Source organism: Lissotriton vulgaris, chromosome 4_1, assembly GCF_964263255.1.
Source record: "Lissotriton vulgaris chromosome 4_1, aLisVul1.2, whole genome shotgun sequence".
Classification (NCBI taxonomy): domain Eukaryota; kingdom Metazoa; phylum Chordata; class Amphibia; order Caudata; family Salamandridae; genus Lissotriton; species Lissotriton vulgaris.
The window spans coordinates 1,716,282,276-1,716,302,256 of NC_141691.1; the positions used below are offsets into that span (position 1 = coordinate 1,716,282,276).

The 19,981-nt window shown below is 44.4% G+C and overlaps 1 protein-coding gene across 1 annotated transcript in view; it reads left to right on the forward strand.

The window, feature by feature from the left end:
* CIBAR1 (CBY1 interacting BAR domain containing 1) overlaps nt 1-19,981 on the forward strand; it is a 483,963-nt gene that overhangs the window by 10,130 nt on the left and 453,852 nt on the right. The window contains exon 2 of the mRNA XM_086965988.1: nt 1,966-2,200. Coding sequence (XP_086822114.1) covers nt 1,966-2,200 — 235 coding nt within the window. The remainder of the gene's footprint in view (nt 1-1,965; nt 2,201-19,981) is intronic.

Genomic DNA, 19,981 nt, shown 5'->3' on the forward strand with positions numbered 1-19,981 from the left:
ATTGTTTTTTGTAATATCAATACATCTAAGTCACGTAAATACAACACACATTGCATTACAAATGCTATAGGTGTCACATCTGCAAAAGTCAAAACTATTGACATTGTAACTGACAAAGCTATTAATTTTGCTACTTTCAAAACCAACACATAAATAAAAAAAGTGTCATTTACAATACTAGTAGCTCAAACTTTCCTAATGCGAGACCTATTGCATTTCCAATGCTTGTTTGGAATGACACAGAGCGGGGACACCATTAAATTTGGTAAGGGACAGTGTTGAAAGGGACCCGTTATCCTGCCTGCCTTGATTTCTGCGTCTAATTTCTTACTGACCACTTCTGGCAATTCTTTAGCAGAACGCAAATTGTCAGCCCACCTACGATGCCTGGGCCCTTGATATCCAAGCTTAAAACCATCCTGGAAATCCAAGCTTAAAACCCTCCTGGAAACCCCAGAACAATCTGGCTGCCGTGTCAGTATCTGGATATATGTTTAACCAGGGCGTCAGGCTTGACAATCTAATTGGTGTATGCGCCTTTTGGAAAAGCATGGAAAGGGAGCGCCCCTTCCCCTATAAGCCCAGTTGGCCTGTTCGTTAAATCTCTGTTGGTCACCAAATCTGTGACCGCCAAAACCTGCCGCTGGGGAACCGCACTGCGTGAGTGGATGACGCCCTCCACACTGCGAGCACTCGTGTTTAAAAAGGCATAGTTGTCTAGTACACATCCCACTATTATAGTTCCAACAGGCCCCCGTCCCAGAGCTGATACCCCTTCCCCATACACCTGCCCCTGATTGAGCGGGACGCCATAGAAAGGGCCGGTAAGGCACCGGCAGTCCGCTTGCTGTGTGAGTCGTGGCCGGTGAATGCATTTTACTTTGAAAGTAAAAAAAAAAGCAACCTTGCTTTCAAGCTTCTTTATGTATTTGAATATGATCAGGAAGCTTTCTGGTAGCCTTGCATGCATCATCAAATTACACTGGACACACTGCCTGTAATTCAAGCTGATGTCATAGCTCACTGCATCTCCTTATAAGCTCTCACACTAGCTGCATTTCTTTGGAAACGCTCACCCTAACTTAAAGGCTTTTGCATTGGTAATCATGTATACACGAATGAACGGAAAAAAGTCTTGCCTTAGAGGCAGACAGTCTCTTCTTTCCAAGAGCTATACTGTGGTACTATAAACTGGCAACCAAAATGCTCATGCTTGAGGAGGTTGGATCCTTCTTGTCAAGAGGACAAAAAAAAGATGAAAACTTATTGTGCTTGATCCCAAACAATATGTACATAGTGGCCAGCAATGAGAATTCCATACCTCTGGAGGGCAGTTTCAACCTGTGAGACCTAGATTTTAGCTAGACTGGGGAACTTTTTGCCACCATTGGCTTGCTCGTAGAAATGTCCTTGAAATTCAAATAGTTCTTAGTCAAGACAATCTCAATACACTCATGATTAAGCAAGTCAATGCATCATAAAACCATTCCTTATTATTCTGCTCCCTCACTACAGCTTTTAAGGTGGCCATGTAGGGTTTATTAGCATAGAGAACCTCAATATCTAATGTGATCACAGTCCAACTCTTTAATCAACGTCTATCTTGTTTGTCTTGTTTTCCCTTTCTATCTTCACAGCAAAACTTTTTCTGAACTGACAGAGGTATATTGATAAATGGCTAAATAATTCAATAGTTGATCTATCTTTGGGTCTCCTTCTTGGGGATAATATTGGTACCCCAATCTAGAAAATCATTCAATTTTGCAGCTTAGCACAGGGTGGATAGCTGTGAAAGTGATGGCGCATCACTTGCAATTTATATCGTAATAGTAGCAGAATATGCACCTAAAATAGTAGAAGTAAAACAATACAAGTGATGATAATGATAATGATTTTGAGACAGTTACTTTTCTTTACTTGACTGTTAATATTGAAAGTAGTCATTTTCTCACATTCTATTTTTAGGGACATTCATACTAGACAAATCCAGGATGCTGTTACAAATGTGGAAAAGCATTTTGGAGATCTGTGCCAAATATTTGCTGCATATGTTCGAAAAACTGCTAGACTCAGAGACAAAGCAGATCTTCTAGTAAAGGAAGTTCACGCCTTTGCAGATACAGAGACACCAAGCCTGAAACATGGGTTGAAAAACTTTGCTGATGAACTTGCCAAACTTCAGGATTACAGACAAGCAGAGGTAAAACCAAGAAATTGGAATACTTGTTGCAAACTGGTCTCTCTCAAGTGACTTGCACTCCTTTTCTGTAGGGAGAAGATTGTAAAATGTGTTTAACTCATTAGGGGAATGTTCATTTTTAAGATTTCAGAGTGTGTGCTGCTGGTGTTTCTCATGAATTAACACATAAATGGTTTAGCGTAATTATTTTGAATGATCTATTTTTGGTGTTTTGCATATTTTTAATTTTTCTGTTTTGCAATATGTGTAACTGTTTTTTGTTTTTGGTTTTAATCTTGAATGCACATGCACATTAACAGTCTAGCATCTTCAATCTTGTGATGTTATAGCATTACAAAATAGTGGTCTCTAAAATATGAGTGTATAGATTCTAGAAGCCTCCAAACATGTTGTTGCAGAAAGGAGTAAGGGAATGGCTGACGGATGCTAAACTTGTGGAGACCTCCTTTCATAGAATTTTGTGTATTCTGTAACCATGTATGTAGTGATACATATTGATGATGCTTTGTAGACTTTGATAAATGCAGCTGGTGGCATTTTCAATGAAAGCTAAGCCTGAAATGAGGCCCTAACAGTCATGTTAATCTAAGTGTAGCACCAACCGCAGATTTGAATTTGCTCATTTCACAACCCTGACTAGTGTCACACATCGCTTTGTGCACCTAGGTCCCAAAACAACTTCAACAATGTTTCACCAAAGGGAAGAGTTAAGAGCCTGATTAAGATGGCTGCGTGAGTGCCCGGCTCCTCTGGGACTGTCCCCCAGCCTCAGCATCCTGACCACTATCCTGCCACCTGAGCGTGGTGCCCGACATCGGAAAGTGCGCGGTGCACCTAGAGCCTGGTCTGGATCCCCGGGGACACTGGAAGCCTGAGATACAGGCGGCGCGATTTTGGGCCTGCTCCGGGACCAACGCCGGGGCCTGGCGTGGAGGAGCAGCCACCGCGGAGACCAAAAACAGCGGGGAACCGGACCGGAAGTCGCCGGTTGGGTCCGCCCGTGTGAGTCGGCAACTGCGGGAAGCGATGGAGGTTAGCGGCGGGAGGTGAGCAGTGACTGCAGTGGTGGTGAGAGAGGCCCCCCATGCTGCTGTCCGAGCCCTTTGAATTCATTGTGGAGGAGGGGCAGCTGAGGAAAGACCGGAGTGGTGGCGGGCTGCACCCTGTGAGGAGACTGGGGGTGAGCTGAGCTCGTGTCCATTGGTCCCCCTCCCCATGTTGCAGAAGTGGAGAGGGGGAGGAAACCAATTATCGGGCCCTGCCCTTTGGGTGAAGGGTGTCAGTGAATGGGCCCTTAGAGGAAGTGAAGTGCCTCCTTCCTGCATATAGGCCTGTGTGGAGAGACCCGAGGGATTGGTGCCCCCCGCTGGTGGAGGAGGAAGTGTTGCGGTTGCCATGCTGGTGCTAGGAGTGGGAAGGCGATCCTAGTGGGGATTCAGGTGGACGGGAGTCCCATATCGCTGTGGTTGTCTGCTCCTGGCCCCCCTGGCGAGCCACACGCTATTGATTCTGAGTGGACTGGTGGACACAAGCCCTGGGTGGATTTGAAAAGCTATATCCTGCAATCCATTCTCGGACCGAGGCTAGTGAGCGGGGCGAGTAGCTCAAGATATGGTGACCAAACTGGATAGCGAGAGGCACCCATCCAGGGTATCGAAAGGGCATAAGCACGTGCAGACCAATAAGTTAGACCGTTACACTATGCCTAAACGTTCCCCATCTGACTCTCAGCAAGGCGCAGTGGGCGGAGAAGATTCATCGGGACCGGTGGCAGAATTGACGCTTCTTGATGTCATGGGGGGCAATAGAGGGGATAAAGTCTTCCCTGGGGCAACAGATGGAAGCGCTGGACACAAAGGTGGACATGGTGTCGATAGAAGTAAACCTAATACTTGCAGACCTTACTAAAGTAAATGAAAAGGTCAAATCTCTGGACATCAAGACCGCTAGTCTGGTGGAGGACGTGGCGCAGTTGCAGCAAGAAGTGCATGATTTTAAACTGTGACAGGACCAGGTGGAGCGTAAGCTCAATGAATATGAAGGGAAAGCTCGGCGCAATAATATCCGCATCCTAGGTGTGCCTGAAAAATCTGAAGCCCGGCCCGACCTGTTTGTGGAAGAGTTGGTTCTCCAGCATCTCAAGCCCAAGGGGAATGGAAAATTCTTTCCAATCGAGCGGGCACATAGGGCTCCGGGGCAAGACCGAGGCCCAGAGCGCCACCACGTCCCATGATCGCCAGGGTCCTGAATTTTTGGGACAGAGACGCTATCCTGCAGGCTGCCCGTCTGGGAGGACCCCTACGTTACGAGAATGCCACACACTCCTTCTTTCCGGACTTTACTCAACTAGCACAGAAGAAGAACCGGAACTTTCTGGCAGTCAAGAAAAAACTGCGAGAGAGGGGGTACAAATACGCCATGATGTTCCCGGCGCGTCTAAGGGTGGAGGCCGGGAGAAGGGCATGGTTTTTTGATAATCCGGATATCGTATCAAACTGGATTGACAGCCGCCCCCCTGATGGCCCTGGGTTCAATGCTCGAGAGGTGGAGGAAGCCACTGAAGAACAGGATTAAGTCCGAAACTGATTGTATGGACTGTCTGTACTCTGTCAGGTATTTGATGGGTGCACGATCGCCTGCCTGGTAAGATCCTCCCGGGGAGCTCGGAACTGTATCCAGACATGCGAGTTCAGATGGACAATTGTTTTTCTTTTTGAGTGCGGGGTTGGGGGGGTGGGAACAGGTTGCAGGCACCTCCCTTTTTACTACCTTTAGTAGCTTTGTAGTTTTTGTGTGTCGGGCGACGGGCGCACTCTGCTAGTTGGGGATGGGCGTATGCCGTGTGTAGGGGTGCAGGGAGGGGGGGGTGGAGGTTAGGGGTTGTATTGCTTTTTGTGTTTATGTTAGTTAGGTTTGACTCTTGTTTTTTTCTACACTAATGGATCGCAGCACAGGTCTAGACTCTCATTTATGGAGGCGTTGGGTCGCTTGGTTGTGACCTTGCAATAGATCCATTGATGTGCACTAAAAAAGAATTAGGGGTCAGAGTGCTCACTTGAAACGTGAATGGCCTGGGGGACAAGATAAAGAGAGGCATGATTAACCAATTTATTAGAAGGCACACTCCAGATGTCGTCCTTTTACAGGAAACACACCTAGTTGGGAATAAATGTATGGCCTTACATAGAGGAGGGTATAAGCTAGTAGCGCACGAGGGATTCACCTCAGGGTCACGGGGTGTTGGCATACTGGTTAAAAACTCATTCCCCTTCACTATCCAGGCAAAGTGGGCAGACAAGAGAGGCAGATATATTGCGGTGTCAGTCCAATGGAAAGGGAAGACAGACACATTTATGTCGGTCTACATCCCATCAGGCTTGCAGACAGACACATTCAAAGACATAAGTACAATTTTCCTCTCACTCCCAATGGGTCATCTAATACTAGGGGGGGATTTCAATGCAGTAATGTCAGGAGAGCTTGATCGCCACCCACCGCATGCACTTAAACCCGCGGCGAGTTGGTTAAAGAATTTCACAGAGACAATGGGGCTGGTAGATGCGTGGAGGATCGACAACCCGGTTAGGTCACAATACACCCATGTACCAAGCATGCACAATAGTCTTTCTCGCATAGACTATGTTCACGTCCCGGCGATGCAGGCGCAGACTATCCGGGAAGTTAGGCACCTAGGTCGGGGCATATCAGACCACTCCCCAGTGTGGCTAAAAATTAGTATAGAACAGATGAGCGTTGGTAGGCTCCTCTCAAATCCTGGTACTTGAAGGACCCACCCACTCGTGAGAAAGTAGTCGAAGGACCCACCCACTCGTGAGAAAGTAGTCAAAGCTGCAGACCATTACTTTCGGGACAATGTGGGCACAGTGGATTCCGCTCAAACCCTGTGGGAGGCCTTCAAAACAGTCATCCGGGGAGAAATTCTCTCCCTGGTTGCGGGGGAAAAGAAAGAAAGAAAGAGAGGAGGAGGAGGAGGAGGAGGAGGAGGACCACGTGGAGGACCACCACCACCACCACCCGGACCCGGAGGAGGAGGAGGAGGAGGAGGAGGAGGAGGAGGACCACCACCACCACCCGGACCCGGAGGAGGAGGACCACCACCACCCGGACCCGGAGGAGGAGGACCCAGAGGAGGAGGAGGAGGACCACCACCACCACCCGGACCCGGAGGAGGAGGACCACCAGCACCCGGACCCGGAGGAGGAGGACCCGGAGGAGGAGGAGGACCACCACCACCACCACCCGGACCCGGAGGAGGAGGAGGAGGGCCACCACCACCACCACCACCCGGACCCGGAGGAGGAGGACCCGGAGGAGGAGGAGGACCCGGACCTGGAGGAGGAGGAGGACCCTGAAAGAGTACACCTCCTCGAGCTGAGGCAAGATGAGTTTAACAGCATTGCCTGAGATAGAGCTAGGGCTCTGAGCAGAGAGGTCCAAAGTAGGATATATGAACATTGGGATAAAGCTGGAAAACTTATTGCGCGGTTGGACAATAGGGAGTGGGCGTCGCGATTGGTGCCGGAGGTGCAGGGAATAGACTCCATTCCCACTACAGACCCGCAAGAAATAGTAGATGCATTTGCAAAATATTATCAAGGGGTATATCGTTCGATGGGGAGATACACCGAGACGGAGAATGGCGGCCTGCTCAGAGATATAGGGTTGCCCGTACTCTCAGAAGAAAACGTCCAATACTTGGAATCCCCGCTGACAGATGATGAGGTGGCGCAGGCAATTTGGGGGGTGAATTCCGGGAAAGCAACAGGACCTAACAGTATTGAGGAGGAGGAGGAGGAGGAGGAGGAGGACACCTCCTCAAGCTGAGACAAGATGAGTTTAACAGCATTGCCGGAGATAGAGCTAGGGCACTGAGCAGACATGGGTATAAAGCTAGAAAACTTATTGCGTGGTTGGACAATAGGGAGTGGGCGTCGCGATTGGTGCCGGAGGTGCAGGGAATAGACTCCATTCCCACTACAGACCCGCAAGAAATAGTAGATGCATTTGCAAAATATTATCAAGGGGTATATCGTTCGATGGGGAGATACACCGAGACGGAGAATGGCGGCCTGCTCAGAGATATAGGGTTGCCCGTACTCTCAGAAGAAAACGTCCAATACTTGGAATCCCCGCTGACAGATGATGAGGTGGCGCAGGCAATTTGGGGGGTGAATTCCGGGAAAGCAACAGGACCTAACAGTATTCCCGAGGAGGAGGAGGAGGAGGAGGAGGACCCCCTGAAAGAGTACACCTCCTCAAGCTGAGACAAGATGAGTTTAACAGCATTGCCGGAGATAGAGCCAGGGCACTGAGCAGACATGGGTATAAAGCTAGAAAACTTATTGCGTGGTTGGACAATAGGGAGTGGGCGTCGCGATTGGTGCCGGAGGTGCAGGGAATAGACTCCATTCCCACTACAGACCCGCAAGAAATAGTAGATGCATTTGCAAAATATTATCAAGGGGTATATCGTTCGACGGGGAGATACACCGAGATGAAGAATGGCGGCCTGCTCAGAGATATAGGGTTGCCCGTACTCTCTGAAGAAAATGTCCAATACATGGAATCCCCGCTGACAGATGATGAGGTGGCGCAGGCAATTGGGGGGGTGAATTCTGGTAAAGCAACAGGACCTAACAGTATTCCCATTGAATTACACAAATCGGCCCCGAATAAACTAGCGCCCCATATCCGCGCAATGTGGCATGAAAGTAAAGAGAAAGGAATAATCCCATATGATCAACGACTTACCAATATAGTTGTAATATACAAGGACGGAAGACCCAGGACCATCTGTGCCTCATACAGGCCAATTTCACTATTGAACGTGGAACCTAAGGTCCTGGCTAAATTGCTGGCAACACGTTTAGTCCAAGTCATAAGCACCTTGGTGCATCCTGATCAATCGGGCTTTATGCCACACCGTAACACAGCACTTAACCTGCGTAGATTACATGGAGTGCTCGGTAGAGCTCCCACAATACAGGAGTCATCCACAGTGATATTGTTAAACGCTACCATGGCGTCTGACATGGTCGAGTGGCCATACTTCTTCACGGTCTTGCGCAAGCTGGGGTTTGGTCCGGAGTTTACGGGATGGGTTCGTCTTTTGTGCTCCGGCCCCATGGCCTGAGTAGTGGTTAACAACCGCAGATCTGCAGATTTCCCGCTCAAGAGAGGGACACGTCAGGGTTGCCCCTTGTCACCGCTTCTTTTTGCGTTGGCACTGGAACCATTGGCGGCCTGGATCAGGCAAGATCGGGTAATCCGGGGAATGAGGTGGTCGCTTGATTGGGAGGATAAGATATCTTTATATGCAGATGATATCCTACTCTAAGTAACTTCCCCCAGGGTGTCGTTAATTGGCCTTCTGGATATACTGGCTATATTCGGGAGATACTCGGAGTTTACTGTTAATTGGTCTAAGTCAGTGATTTATATCATCCACGGGGACCCACCCAGAATTCCGCCAAACTCTCCAATCCAGTTGCGCCTGAAGACTTTCTGTATCTCGGCATATATGTGACGCTGGACTTGAGGTTCCGATTTGCTCGTAACTTGGATCCTCCCATACAGCGCTTTAAAATGGATGTAGCACACTAGAGATCCCTTCCCCTCTCTTTGTTAGGAAGAGCGGTCCTGTTTAAAATGATGGCCTTGCCTCGCTTCCTATATGCGCTCCAGAATGCGATGGACCCGGTCCCAGCGTCTTACTTCAGGGACGTGGAGAGCCTCCAGAGGCAACTCCTTTGGGAAGGTAGACCTCGTATAGCGCTTATTAAACTAACTCTTAATCGATACGACGGGGGGATCAGCCTTCCAGACCGTAGGAAATAATATTGGGCGTCCCATCTTGCGGCTACCAATCATGGGATATATGGCCGTCCGGATGATCCGGGATATGCTATGGACAGGTGGCTGCTCCCTGGCGGTGACTATAATGGAGTTTTGTATGCCAAACCACGTGGATTTCCCCTGATTGGACCCACGACTCATTCCACTCATGTATGGCATGCAGTTAATAGGAACATGCAATGGGAAAACAAACTCACTCTGGCTACACCACTGTGGGGTTCGGAGACACTTTGGAGCCTTTGGCGTACTAAGGGGTTTGATAAGTGGGACACAATTGGGATCATGTGGATAAAAGACATCTGGGGGGAGGGTACAGTCCTTCCCTTTGCCTCACTGAAACAACAATGTGGTCTGGGTGATACAGAGCATTACAGATATCTCCAGGTCCGGCACGCCTTACTTTACCAGATACCGAGAAATGCCACGCTCTCAGAAGCTTCCTCTATGGAGGATAGAATATTAGAAAGACACCTTCCCGAAAAGACAATCCCCCTTATCTACAAGAAACTATTTAATAATATGGCAGATCCGCTGCAGGCCCTCAAGAGGAAATTGAACAGTGATGGGTTGGAACTTGATGAGGAGGACTGGCAGGTGGCGCTATCATCCCCACGGGAGGTTGCAATTCCGGCCAGATTGCGGTTAATACAGCTTAAAATACTCCACAGAACGTATGTGACAGGTTCCCAACTGGTCCAGATGGGGAAAACGGAAAGTGCAGAGTGTAAAAGAGGGTGTGGAGAACCAGGGACGTTCTTCCACATACTGTGGGAATGTCACTATATACAAGCATACTGGAAGCACATACATGACACCCTGCGGGTAGTGTTGGGGGTACACTTGCAACGAGAGGCGCGAAGGTGTATTCTCAACGTTTGGGAACCCACTGATCTAAATACAAATAACACGCGGTGGGTAACCATGGCATACATGATCGCAAAAAGAAATATTGCGCAGTTGTGGGAGGCGCTCCAACCGCCCCACATAAGGAAATGGGAGGAAGATTTAGACTGGAGTATGTATAGGGAAAAGTCGGTCTATGCGCCTTGATACCTTCGGGTTTAGTCTGCGCGTTATAAGTTGCATAATAAATAAATAAATAAATGCGGCCAAAGGATGCCCTGGGAAATGGAGTGAGGTGTGGGGAGCAGGGAACCACTATAGAGGTGACATTTGTGCCGACTCGACAAGTTGATATAGGCACTCTAGAATCCCCTTGATTTATGTACCTCATTCATTCTGATTGTTATTGCAATTTCAATGTTAATAATGTGGAATGATGTGTCTCTGGCCTAAATGTAACTGTGGTGATATATGTCGAAAGTGTTTAATAAAAAGAACTATGAAAGAAAAAACAATGTTTCACCAGTTTTGTAGTGTAGTTCCTATATTCCCAATAGGCTCTGCGCATTGGAATAATATATAGTAGACAGTAGATACAGTGTAGACGTAGGACTGAGGTCGACTAGGTCTCTACTGACTATATTAGACTTAAGTTTCGCCAGCTAGCTCAGAGGTCACTAGAAACTTTCTCGAATAAACGAGGAGGAGTCTAACCTCCCTGGATAGACAAGAAGGGATTAGCTTCTGACAACCATATAACATGACAACTTTGCTCCCTCAGAATAAGAGTATATCTCTAGAGTCATGTGAAAACAATAGACCGTTACTCAGTCAGAAGTGCATACTTAGTTTCACCAGAATGCAGAGAAATAGAGAGACGGGCGTTTTCAATAAAAGGTGTAATTTATTGAGCAGTCTTTTTTTCTCATGCAAGAGAAATGAATTGCCACAATTGCAATACTTAATGTAAAGTAAAGTGCGTACAGTAAAAAGAGTATTATGAAATAATACTGTAAAAGCATTGAAATGGTTTCTTAGCCATAAGATACATTAAAATGGATAAAATATATACATACATATATACATTGACTAACGTACTCAACTGGTGCTTCTAGAATACGCCTACCGCGGTGTACCTGACCTAAGCCTAATACATGGGAAGGAGTAAGTAAGTAGCAGTTTAAGTTAAGCTGGTTTTGCCAAGAATCTGATTCAAGAATTATCTTTAGGGGTTTAGTCAGCGCCGTACCTGGGTAATAGAATGCAGGAGGTCTGGTATCTCTCCTTCAGGACTCGATATCCCAGCAACCCACAAGGGTAGGCTGGAAACGCCGGAGCTGGATTTTCTCGGCTGGAGAAAAAGACAGCGTCTTTCTCAGCGCGTCAAAGAGGAGGGGCAGCGTCCGTGGGCTCTCGCATCAGCTGGGCTCTCGGGGAAGTAGTTGGCTGCTCCGCTCCAAAACCACCACCGTGTGTTTGCTTAAGGCAACGTTGGTATATTTATACCTGAAAGGTGCCGGGTTTGACGTAAGGTTGGACATAAGACGTCAATAAAGATGTCACTAAGAACTGGCTATTCTTACAGTGCTTCACAGGAGTTCTAGGATGAAATCAAAACAAAAGCAAGTGGGGATTTCCCAGGTTGCTGGAGGTTTGGTTTGTTTATAGAACTCGTTGTGCTTTCTAGGAGCTCGGGGAAGTAGCCTTGCTTAATGTACTGCACGGGCTACAACTAGATATGGATATGATTCCTTATGCCATTATAGGGATATTATTGATTTATAACCGTACAAAGGCATAAAATAGAAATATCAATATAGGTTCCTAGATAAAAACACAATACCCACTCCGCGATCTAATGTCCATCATTACTAAAACTAAGCAATAGTAAACATTTAAAAGTGCATGTGTATTCCAACCCACCACAAAATACATTGTATGCATTCGAAATGGTGCACACGAAATACACGAAAATGATAATTGGTACTGTACGCATTCAAGCAGTGTAATCATTCAGAAAAGAAATTGCTTATATATATCAACCGAATGATTTTGCGAAAATTACACATGAAACAGCTCTTAATACAGAAAAGAAGGTTGAGACCATTTCATCACATTTAAATACAGTTGCTGTAAATGTGCTAGAGGCTGAGGTAATATATTGTCTCTAGAGTTCCTAAAAGTAGAAGCTCTGTTATTTAAGAATAGTTCTACTTTAAGCAGAGTACATGTGCCAGGATTGGGACTGACCATGTTGTAACATTAGTAAGTCCTGATCTATTATATCGATTGCAGATGATACAATACTGTCCAGTGAATATATTCTGGAGGACAGAGTCATTAACCCATTGCCCACAACAGAAAGTGATTTTTCCAAATTAATACGATCAATTTCTCGTATTTTCTCTGCTGTCTCAATTTGCATTACTTTCCAAGCTTCGTTGTACGTAGCATATATACCGGCTGCTATGAAACGGACGCTGTTTGCATGGTCCCATTATGAAATAACGCAAGTCAGCACCGTCTTTAAGTAAAGTCAAGTGTTGCTTAATTTTTGCCAGTGAGGATCTCTCTAGCCATTCAAGGCATAGTTTCCCTACACTGTATGTTGTAACTATCCCTGGATGTTGTCTCTGGGAGTATCTAGGGTCTGGTCTGGTCACTTTGAACCCCTGGATTTTGTTCAGGAATCTATCTTGACAGTTATTTGTGTCTGTTGGCCAGATCAAACACTTTTTCTAATCAGGATGTGTTCCGTTTTGTTGTATAATATGGGATACGTCTATCTCTACATCTGTAGTGGTGTTACTATCAGGTATCGGCTTTGGAATAGACAGTTTGTTTAAGTCTTTTATCTTAGCTAGGCCAAGACAAGTAGTCTGCTGAATGGTGTCATTCAAGAATATTAGTTGTTCTGGGATCATGCAGGCTCTAAATAATGCTTCCAAACCCTGGACCTGCCATTCTTTTGTACCCCAGATGGTTTTCGTTTCAATATTTTCTTTCCAGAAATCAAAACCAAATGTGATCATTTTTTCATAAAATGTTTCGTAATAAATTAATTTAGTATTTGTCAACATTGTTTTTATCCCTGTCTTATTTAACACTTTAAAATAAAATGTTTCTGCATCACGCGTGTTAAACCCTGAGAATTATGGAAATTTCTTATAAAATGTTTTCGAACTGCTTTTAGGTGGAGTTGCACAATGTTCCCATTGATTATATTTAAAAACATCTCTAGGCTGAGCAGATTTATGCAAATGCTGATGTGCATAGTGGTTGTAACAGTAAATCTGTTCATAGTTCGAAGAACCCTGTAAATAATCATGTTCTGTAAATTTTGCTGACAATACTAAATCTGACATCATATTATTTATGCTTTCAAAGTCACATTCATCAGAGAAAGTACTTGGTTTTTCAAAGTCACTTAATGAAACCTTGAATTGATGGGGATATTTCAAGAGTTCAACCGGGCCATAGATTTCGTAATCCGTTTTGTCCCAAGCTACCCCCCCCCCCCCCCCCGGAAATTGGAATGGCTGTGACATTCACTGATGATAGTTCTCTTTTCTCGATGTAAGATGACTTGTGTGGCTTTAGGACCAAGTTGATGTTCTGACTTGCTGTGTCCATTGTACTGTATTGTCCCTCAATGAATTTTCCCAAACAAAGTACCATGATGAGCCAAAGCAGGAGGAAAAGTACACCTAACACAATCCAACATTCAATCCATGGAGAAATCAGATAGGTTTCTTTGAGTTGATGAAAGAATTCAATTACTTTATCTTTGAAAGTTTTTGTTGTTGGCGTTTCTTCAGGTTCGCTTGGATCTTCAGAAAAGTTATCGAAATTGATGAAGTAGCCAGATGCAGTTCTGTCAATTGTTGGAATTGCTTCCAAATTTTCTTTTGTTTTTTCAGATTTTGTTTCATTAGTATACTCTGAAGCCTGTCGTTTCTCGACGAACTGTTGCAATTTGGGTTTCAAGAGGCAAAAGTTCCATGGCATTGTTGCATAGTCCTTTCTTATTTACTTCAGGTTTATCAAATGTGATTAGTCTCTCAGTTTGAACCTCTTGGATTGTTGCAAATTTTGGTATTCTGCTATTCCTTGGGAGTCCACTTGGCCTACTACTTATTACTTACTTATTATTGGCCACATGATTGTGGTTTTACCAGGTCGATGGATACAACTCGGTTCTCCTTTTTACCAGCAAGGGGCGGTAGTACAACTGATCTTGTTCCGCTGATAGCTAAGACAGGTACTGCTTTTCTGTAAGAAGGCCCAAATTCCTTCTTCACCGTGATCTTCTCTCTGACCAGATCCCCAATCTTTGGAATCCAGACAGGCCTTGCTGGGACAGGTGGTTTATCTTCAGTGGTTGTTGGCTGATCTTTTAACTTTATGTTGCTCAGGGTTTTTCTTGTTTCATTTCAATCCTGTAAGACAGCCAAACGATCTTTGATATCAAAGCCTTTATTTTCTTTTACCACTGAAGTCTGACTATCTAAATCCTGAATATGCATTTTAGTTCCGAACAATAGTTCGTACGGGCTGAAACCTTTAAGAGAATTTCTTGGCAGATTGCTAAGACTACGTTGGATACGTGTTAAATGTTGGACCCACCCATCACCCGAACCTAATACCCTCGCCGTTATAGATTGCTTTATGTCCTGGTTTTTTCTTTCCACAATCCCATTTCCCTCAGGATGGAAGGGACAAGAGTACCTCAATGCAATGCCCATGCTGGTCATGGCCTCCTTATAAGCTCGAGAGCTAAAAGCAGGACCCTGATCAGAATGTAGCATGCCAATTGCGTATGTGCCGATATAGACTCGCAAATCTTTTATAACAGTTCTGGCGTCAGCCAAGCACTGAGGCCACAATTTTTAAGTGTATCTAGTCTTAAAAGGATTTTAATGGGACGCTGGACTTTACGTATAGATAGCCTTATGCTAACTACTAGAATGGCCATGGCACTACTCCGGTCGGTTCACTGCTGCGATCTCTGTTGCAGTTTGAACAGCTCTTTACACATTTGTAATGTTGCAGGCGCATTCCCGGCCACCAGTATTCCGATTGTAATTCTATCAGAGATTCTTTGATCTCTTGGTGCCTTAGACCCAATCCCATGTGTGCGTCTGCTATTAAAAAGATTCTCCTGTTCGTGTTTGGAATTACTCTATCCCCCACTCCAGGGATTCGAGCAAAAGGAACGGAGTTTGCATCAATTATGTATGTATAATTGAGTGGATAGTTCACGGGTAGTGCTGCACAGTCGCCTTTTGAAGACATTTTTACCGCCAGCATGGTTTCCCCATCTATGTATTTTTCTGAACGCTTTTTTGTGGCTACGGAAGCCGGTTGAAATGCTTCCGCTGTGGCTGTATTAGCCAATGAATTCCCTGCAACGTGAACGCCATCACGTTGATGACTCAGTGTATATATCACGTGAGTCTTCTGTAGTTCTTTTTGCAAAAGGACTACCTGTTCCCAAAGCTTCTTATGCTTTATTGTGGTACCTGTGTCATCTTTGTAATCGTTTTGAACCCAGTTCTGCAAGTCATTATTGTAAGATTTGACGCAAAAATGTGAATCGCACACTATTAGTGTTGGGAATTCGCGATCAGCATTTTCAAACGCCATCTTTAAAGATCTGATTTCAGCTCGCTGAGCCGAACAGTTTCTCAGTGATTCAGTTTTTGTTACTTTTGGTCTGAATTTACCACAAAGCCAGCGGCCTTTAACAATCGCGCACGCTGCACTGTAGGATATATTATCCACATCGTAATGTTGTGCAAATCTGTCCATGTAGATTACGCAAGAGTACTGTTGGAGAGGCAGAATTTCGAATGGCAGAGTATATTCTTCATATTCTAGATCTTTCCGTTTTTTTTAAATTCGGGTCAAAATAGTATGTCACTTCCTTTGCAGCAAGAGAATTTTCCCATTGTATCCATTCCGGATCTAGTGCCACCGTTTTTAGGTTAACTGGGGTAAATAACGCCTCAAGAGCTGATTCAGCTGTAAAAACAGTTATTCTTTTGCCTTGGGCTCGGGCTCTTTCTTTTGCTACAATAGATTTGACCGTATTTACAATTTTCTCTGTATAACCGAAAGCTCTTTCAACTTGTGTGTACAAATGTGATTTGTAAGCTATTGGTACCGTTTTTCCCTCATTAAAGGTCAGGTACATGAATCCGCATCTTCCTGGGATGACTCTGATTACAAGGTTGCGTGTGTTATGTAATTTCGTTTTAGCTAACGTCTGTTTGCAATGACCTCAAAATTTCTGTGTGTTTCTGAGTCCAATTAATTGGTTTAAAATCAGGTTTTATTAATTCATAGAGAGGTTTAACTCTCTCCGCATAGTTTAGAATGTAAGTTCTTCCGAAATTCAGGAAACCTAGTATTGATTGTAAGTTCTTCAGCGTTTTTGGTGCTTAGAGTACAGCACACTTCTCTAAGAAGTTGTCTGCTAGGCTTTTGCCTTCACTTGATAATTCATATCCTAAAAATAGGACAGTTAGATGGACAATTCGTGACTTTTTAAAGTTGAATTTGTAACCCTCTGCTGCAAAACCAAGTATTATGGTGTTCACTCTTTTCAAGTGAGTATCCAGGTCATCATCTGTGAGATAGATGTCATCGTCATAAGATAATGCCTCATCATCATATATTTGTAGTAACTCTGTTACCCTTGCTGAGAATAATCCTGGGCTAATCTTGAATCCTTGTGGGAGTCGACAGAAATTTGTGTGACCCCATTATTGAGAAAGCGGTTAAGTACCTGCTTTCAGGTGCAATATTTTGACAAAAGAATCCATTAGAGATGTCTGTTTTTCTGTATTTTTTGCAAACGATGTTGTTCATTAGTGCTGCACTATGTGCGTTTTGTACTGCAAATGTTTTGCAACATGAGTTAAGGTGTCTGTAGTCCAAGACTAGACGATATGAATCGTCTGGCTTGGAGACAGGAAACAAAGGATTGTTCATTTGAGAGGTGCATGTTTCGATCACCACTTGGTATTCAAGCTGATCTAAGATCTCCTTGACTTGTTTTTTAGCTTCTTGCTTAATTGGGTACTGCCTTTGTGCAGTTGGTTGACATTTTAACTGGATTTTGTGAGGAGGAGAGTCCTCATCCCATCCTACATGATTTTTATATAATGCAGGAGCTTGGGCGACTGCCCATTTTCTAGCATATATGTATTTTCTATGAATTGGAATTTGATTTGAGAAGGCAGGCATAATCATTTCTTTGCCATGAGGGCACTCCCTGACAAACTCTGGTGGCTAGTCTTTCTCAGCTAATAGGATGTCATAGCCTTTTGAAAGGTTATCCCAAAACAGACCCCTTACTTTCCTAGTCTTATCTCCCTCTATACGTAATGTTATTTCGTATATTTTATGAGGTTTGCTAACTCTGGTATCTGCAGTTTCCACCTGAATGTATTCATTCGTGTCCACTGTCTCCAGATGATTTATCAGGATCTTGCGAGCTATGGTCACTTCTGCTGCGCTGTCTAGCATTGTCTGGGCTCACTCTCCATTTTTCAGCTGTGTCCTTAGTATCCTCGGCATGCTTGATTATCTTAATACTGGCTACCTTCTTTCTTGGAATTTTTGATTTTTTACTTTGAGCAGGTTCCTTGTCTTTGGACTTGACGTGCTCTTCTCTTTGTTCTGAACGTCCTCTTCTTTCCGATTTCTGTGAGGAAGATCGAGAAAGATTGATTGAGAAGGATCGAGAGGGACGTGTGTCAACATCTTGATATCTGTCCGGTTTTCTTATTTAATCCCTATCTCTAAGGTTGTATCTTTCTTCAGAGGGTTCCCTTTGGGGAGACTTGTCTTCTCGGCTTGGAGATCTCTCTCTACGCTGAGGAGACCTACCTCTGGACTGGAATCTTTTCCCTTTGGGAGGGGATTGATTATTTCCATCCCAGTTCTTTTTTGGAGTATTTAGATTATTTTTAATAAATATCTTTTCAGGATTTTCAGTTAGTTGGGGTTTTACCGGTTTACCACCCAAACTATCGCTACCTAGTTCCTCATAGGATTTTTCTATGATTCTGGCAAGTTCAAATGGTTGTTCTGCTATATCCGTTTCCTTCAGTTTCTGGCGGATCGCCACAGATGCTGCTTCCCTAGCCAGTTGAACTAATTCTCTATATGCCTTTGTTAATTCTTTTAGTTTGACTAGGAGTTGTTCGCTTGACATTGTTTTGTAGTCTGGGTGTGTTGCATAGTTGCATAGGACCGGACCCGTTGCTTCTGGTCTACCTAGTGGACCGAGCCTGGTTATGTGATTATTATGTTTTAGGGCGCCTTTGAACCAGAGCAAGTGCTCTTGGTATTTTAATGGGATTTCAACCTCCTCGAAAGGAGTGTATTCATCCGGAGGTTCCTCTATTTTGTGATAGTGGAATTCGTGTGTTACAGCGTTTGCTCCTGGAAAGTTTATCCATGAATAGAATACTTCTGTCTGCCGATATTCATGGGCCTCTACCACGAATATGACTGTACCACCTCGTGATGTCAGTCCGTTTTCTATAAGTTTAAGAGTTATAGTTTTTCTTATGTTGACCGGAATGAGTATAGCATTTCGTAGGAGACTCGTGTCCTCCTCTAGGAGTTGAGCTGCTATTCTAGCTGCCTCCGTTTCTTCCGCACTTTCCACCATTTTTACTGGTAGAAAGTTTTTGTTGCAGATCAAGTTTCAAGGAAACCAAGATTAGGTGCACAATATTTTGGAACACTGTATCCTTCAACGTTGACTAAACCAAAAACTATACATAGGAATCTCTTCCTACTAAGTTCCGGCAGATTTTAACCTCTTACCCACTCCAGACGTCTTTTGGAGTATTTACGGGAAAAAGGGTCTGTGTGAAAAAGCACGACTGAGTTACTCTAACGTCTTGCGTTAGTTTTATCGCCTTACCAAACGTTGGGCGCCATGTAGTGTAGTTCCTACATTCCCAATAGGCTCTGCGCATTGGAATAATATATTCTGCAGTGTAGACGTAGGACTGAGGTCGACTAGGTCTCTACTGACTATATTAGACTTAAGTTTCGCCAGCTAGCTCAGAGGTCACTAGAAACTTTCTCGAATAAACGAGGAGGAGTCTAACCTCCCTGGATAGACAAGAAGGGATTAGCTTCTTACAACCATATAACATGACAACTTTGCTCCCTCAGAATAAGAGTATATCTCTAGAGTCGTGTGAAAACAATAGACCGTTATTTCAGCTCGGGGACGTAGCGATGCTTAATATACTGCACGGGCTACAACTAGATATGGATATGATTCCTTATGCCATTATAGGGATATTATTGATTATAACCGTTCAAAGGCATAAAATAGAAATGTCGATATAGGTTCCTAGATAAAAACACAATAGTTTAATCCAAAGGTGTCTATTTCCAAAGATAAATGTGATCATAAATGAAATTTTACAACCCAGTGTACATTTTCTGCACTTAATAGAAATCGACAAAAGGATTCCCGACAGGAGTATGTGCATTTACAAGTGCAAATTCATCTACCATGAATGTGGAGAAACCTGCACTCGAAAATCCAACTCAACGGGTAGACTTTCCAAGGTGCCTTTTTTTCTTTTCTTGGAAGTTTGGGTAGTCCACAAATCTGTATTTTTGTGGGCTTCCGAAACTCTTGAAAATGGTAAAAATCCTTACTCCAGTTAAAGGATGAAGTAACTCCCCTTCCAAAGTGGAAAGGGGAACTGATCCCCCCCCCCACCCCATTTCATGTGGGTCTGGGGAAAGGCCTATCTCCACGGGGAAAATGTTTTCCTTGCAGAGATGGAAAAAAAAGGAAAATTGGTCATAAGCACAAGGGCTCCCTTTCCTTTGTGGACTGCTCCACTGTGCAGAAATCCCTACAGGGATAGTAGGATTCCTTGGGAATAGACACATGATATTCCAGGAAGCGGGCCTGGAAACCTGAGCTTGGTGCAGCTTTCTTAGTGTTCAAATGGTGATATTTATAAATCATAAAAAAGGAGGAAATCTTTATCCTGTATGTAGATATAAATCAAG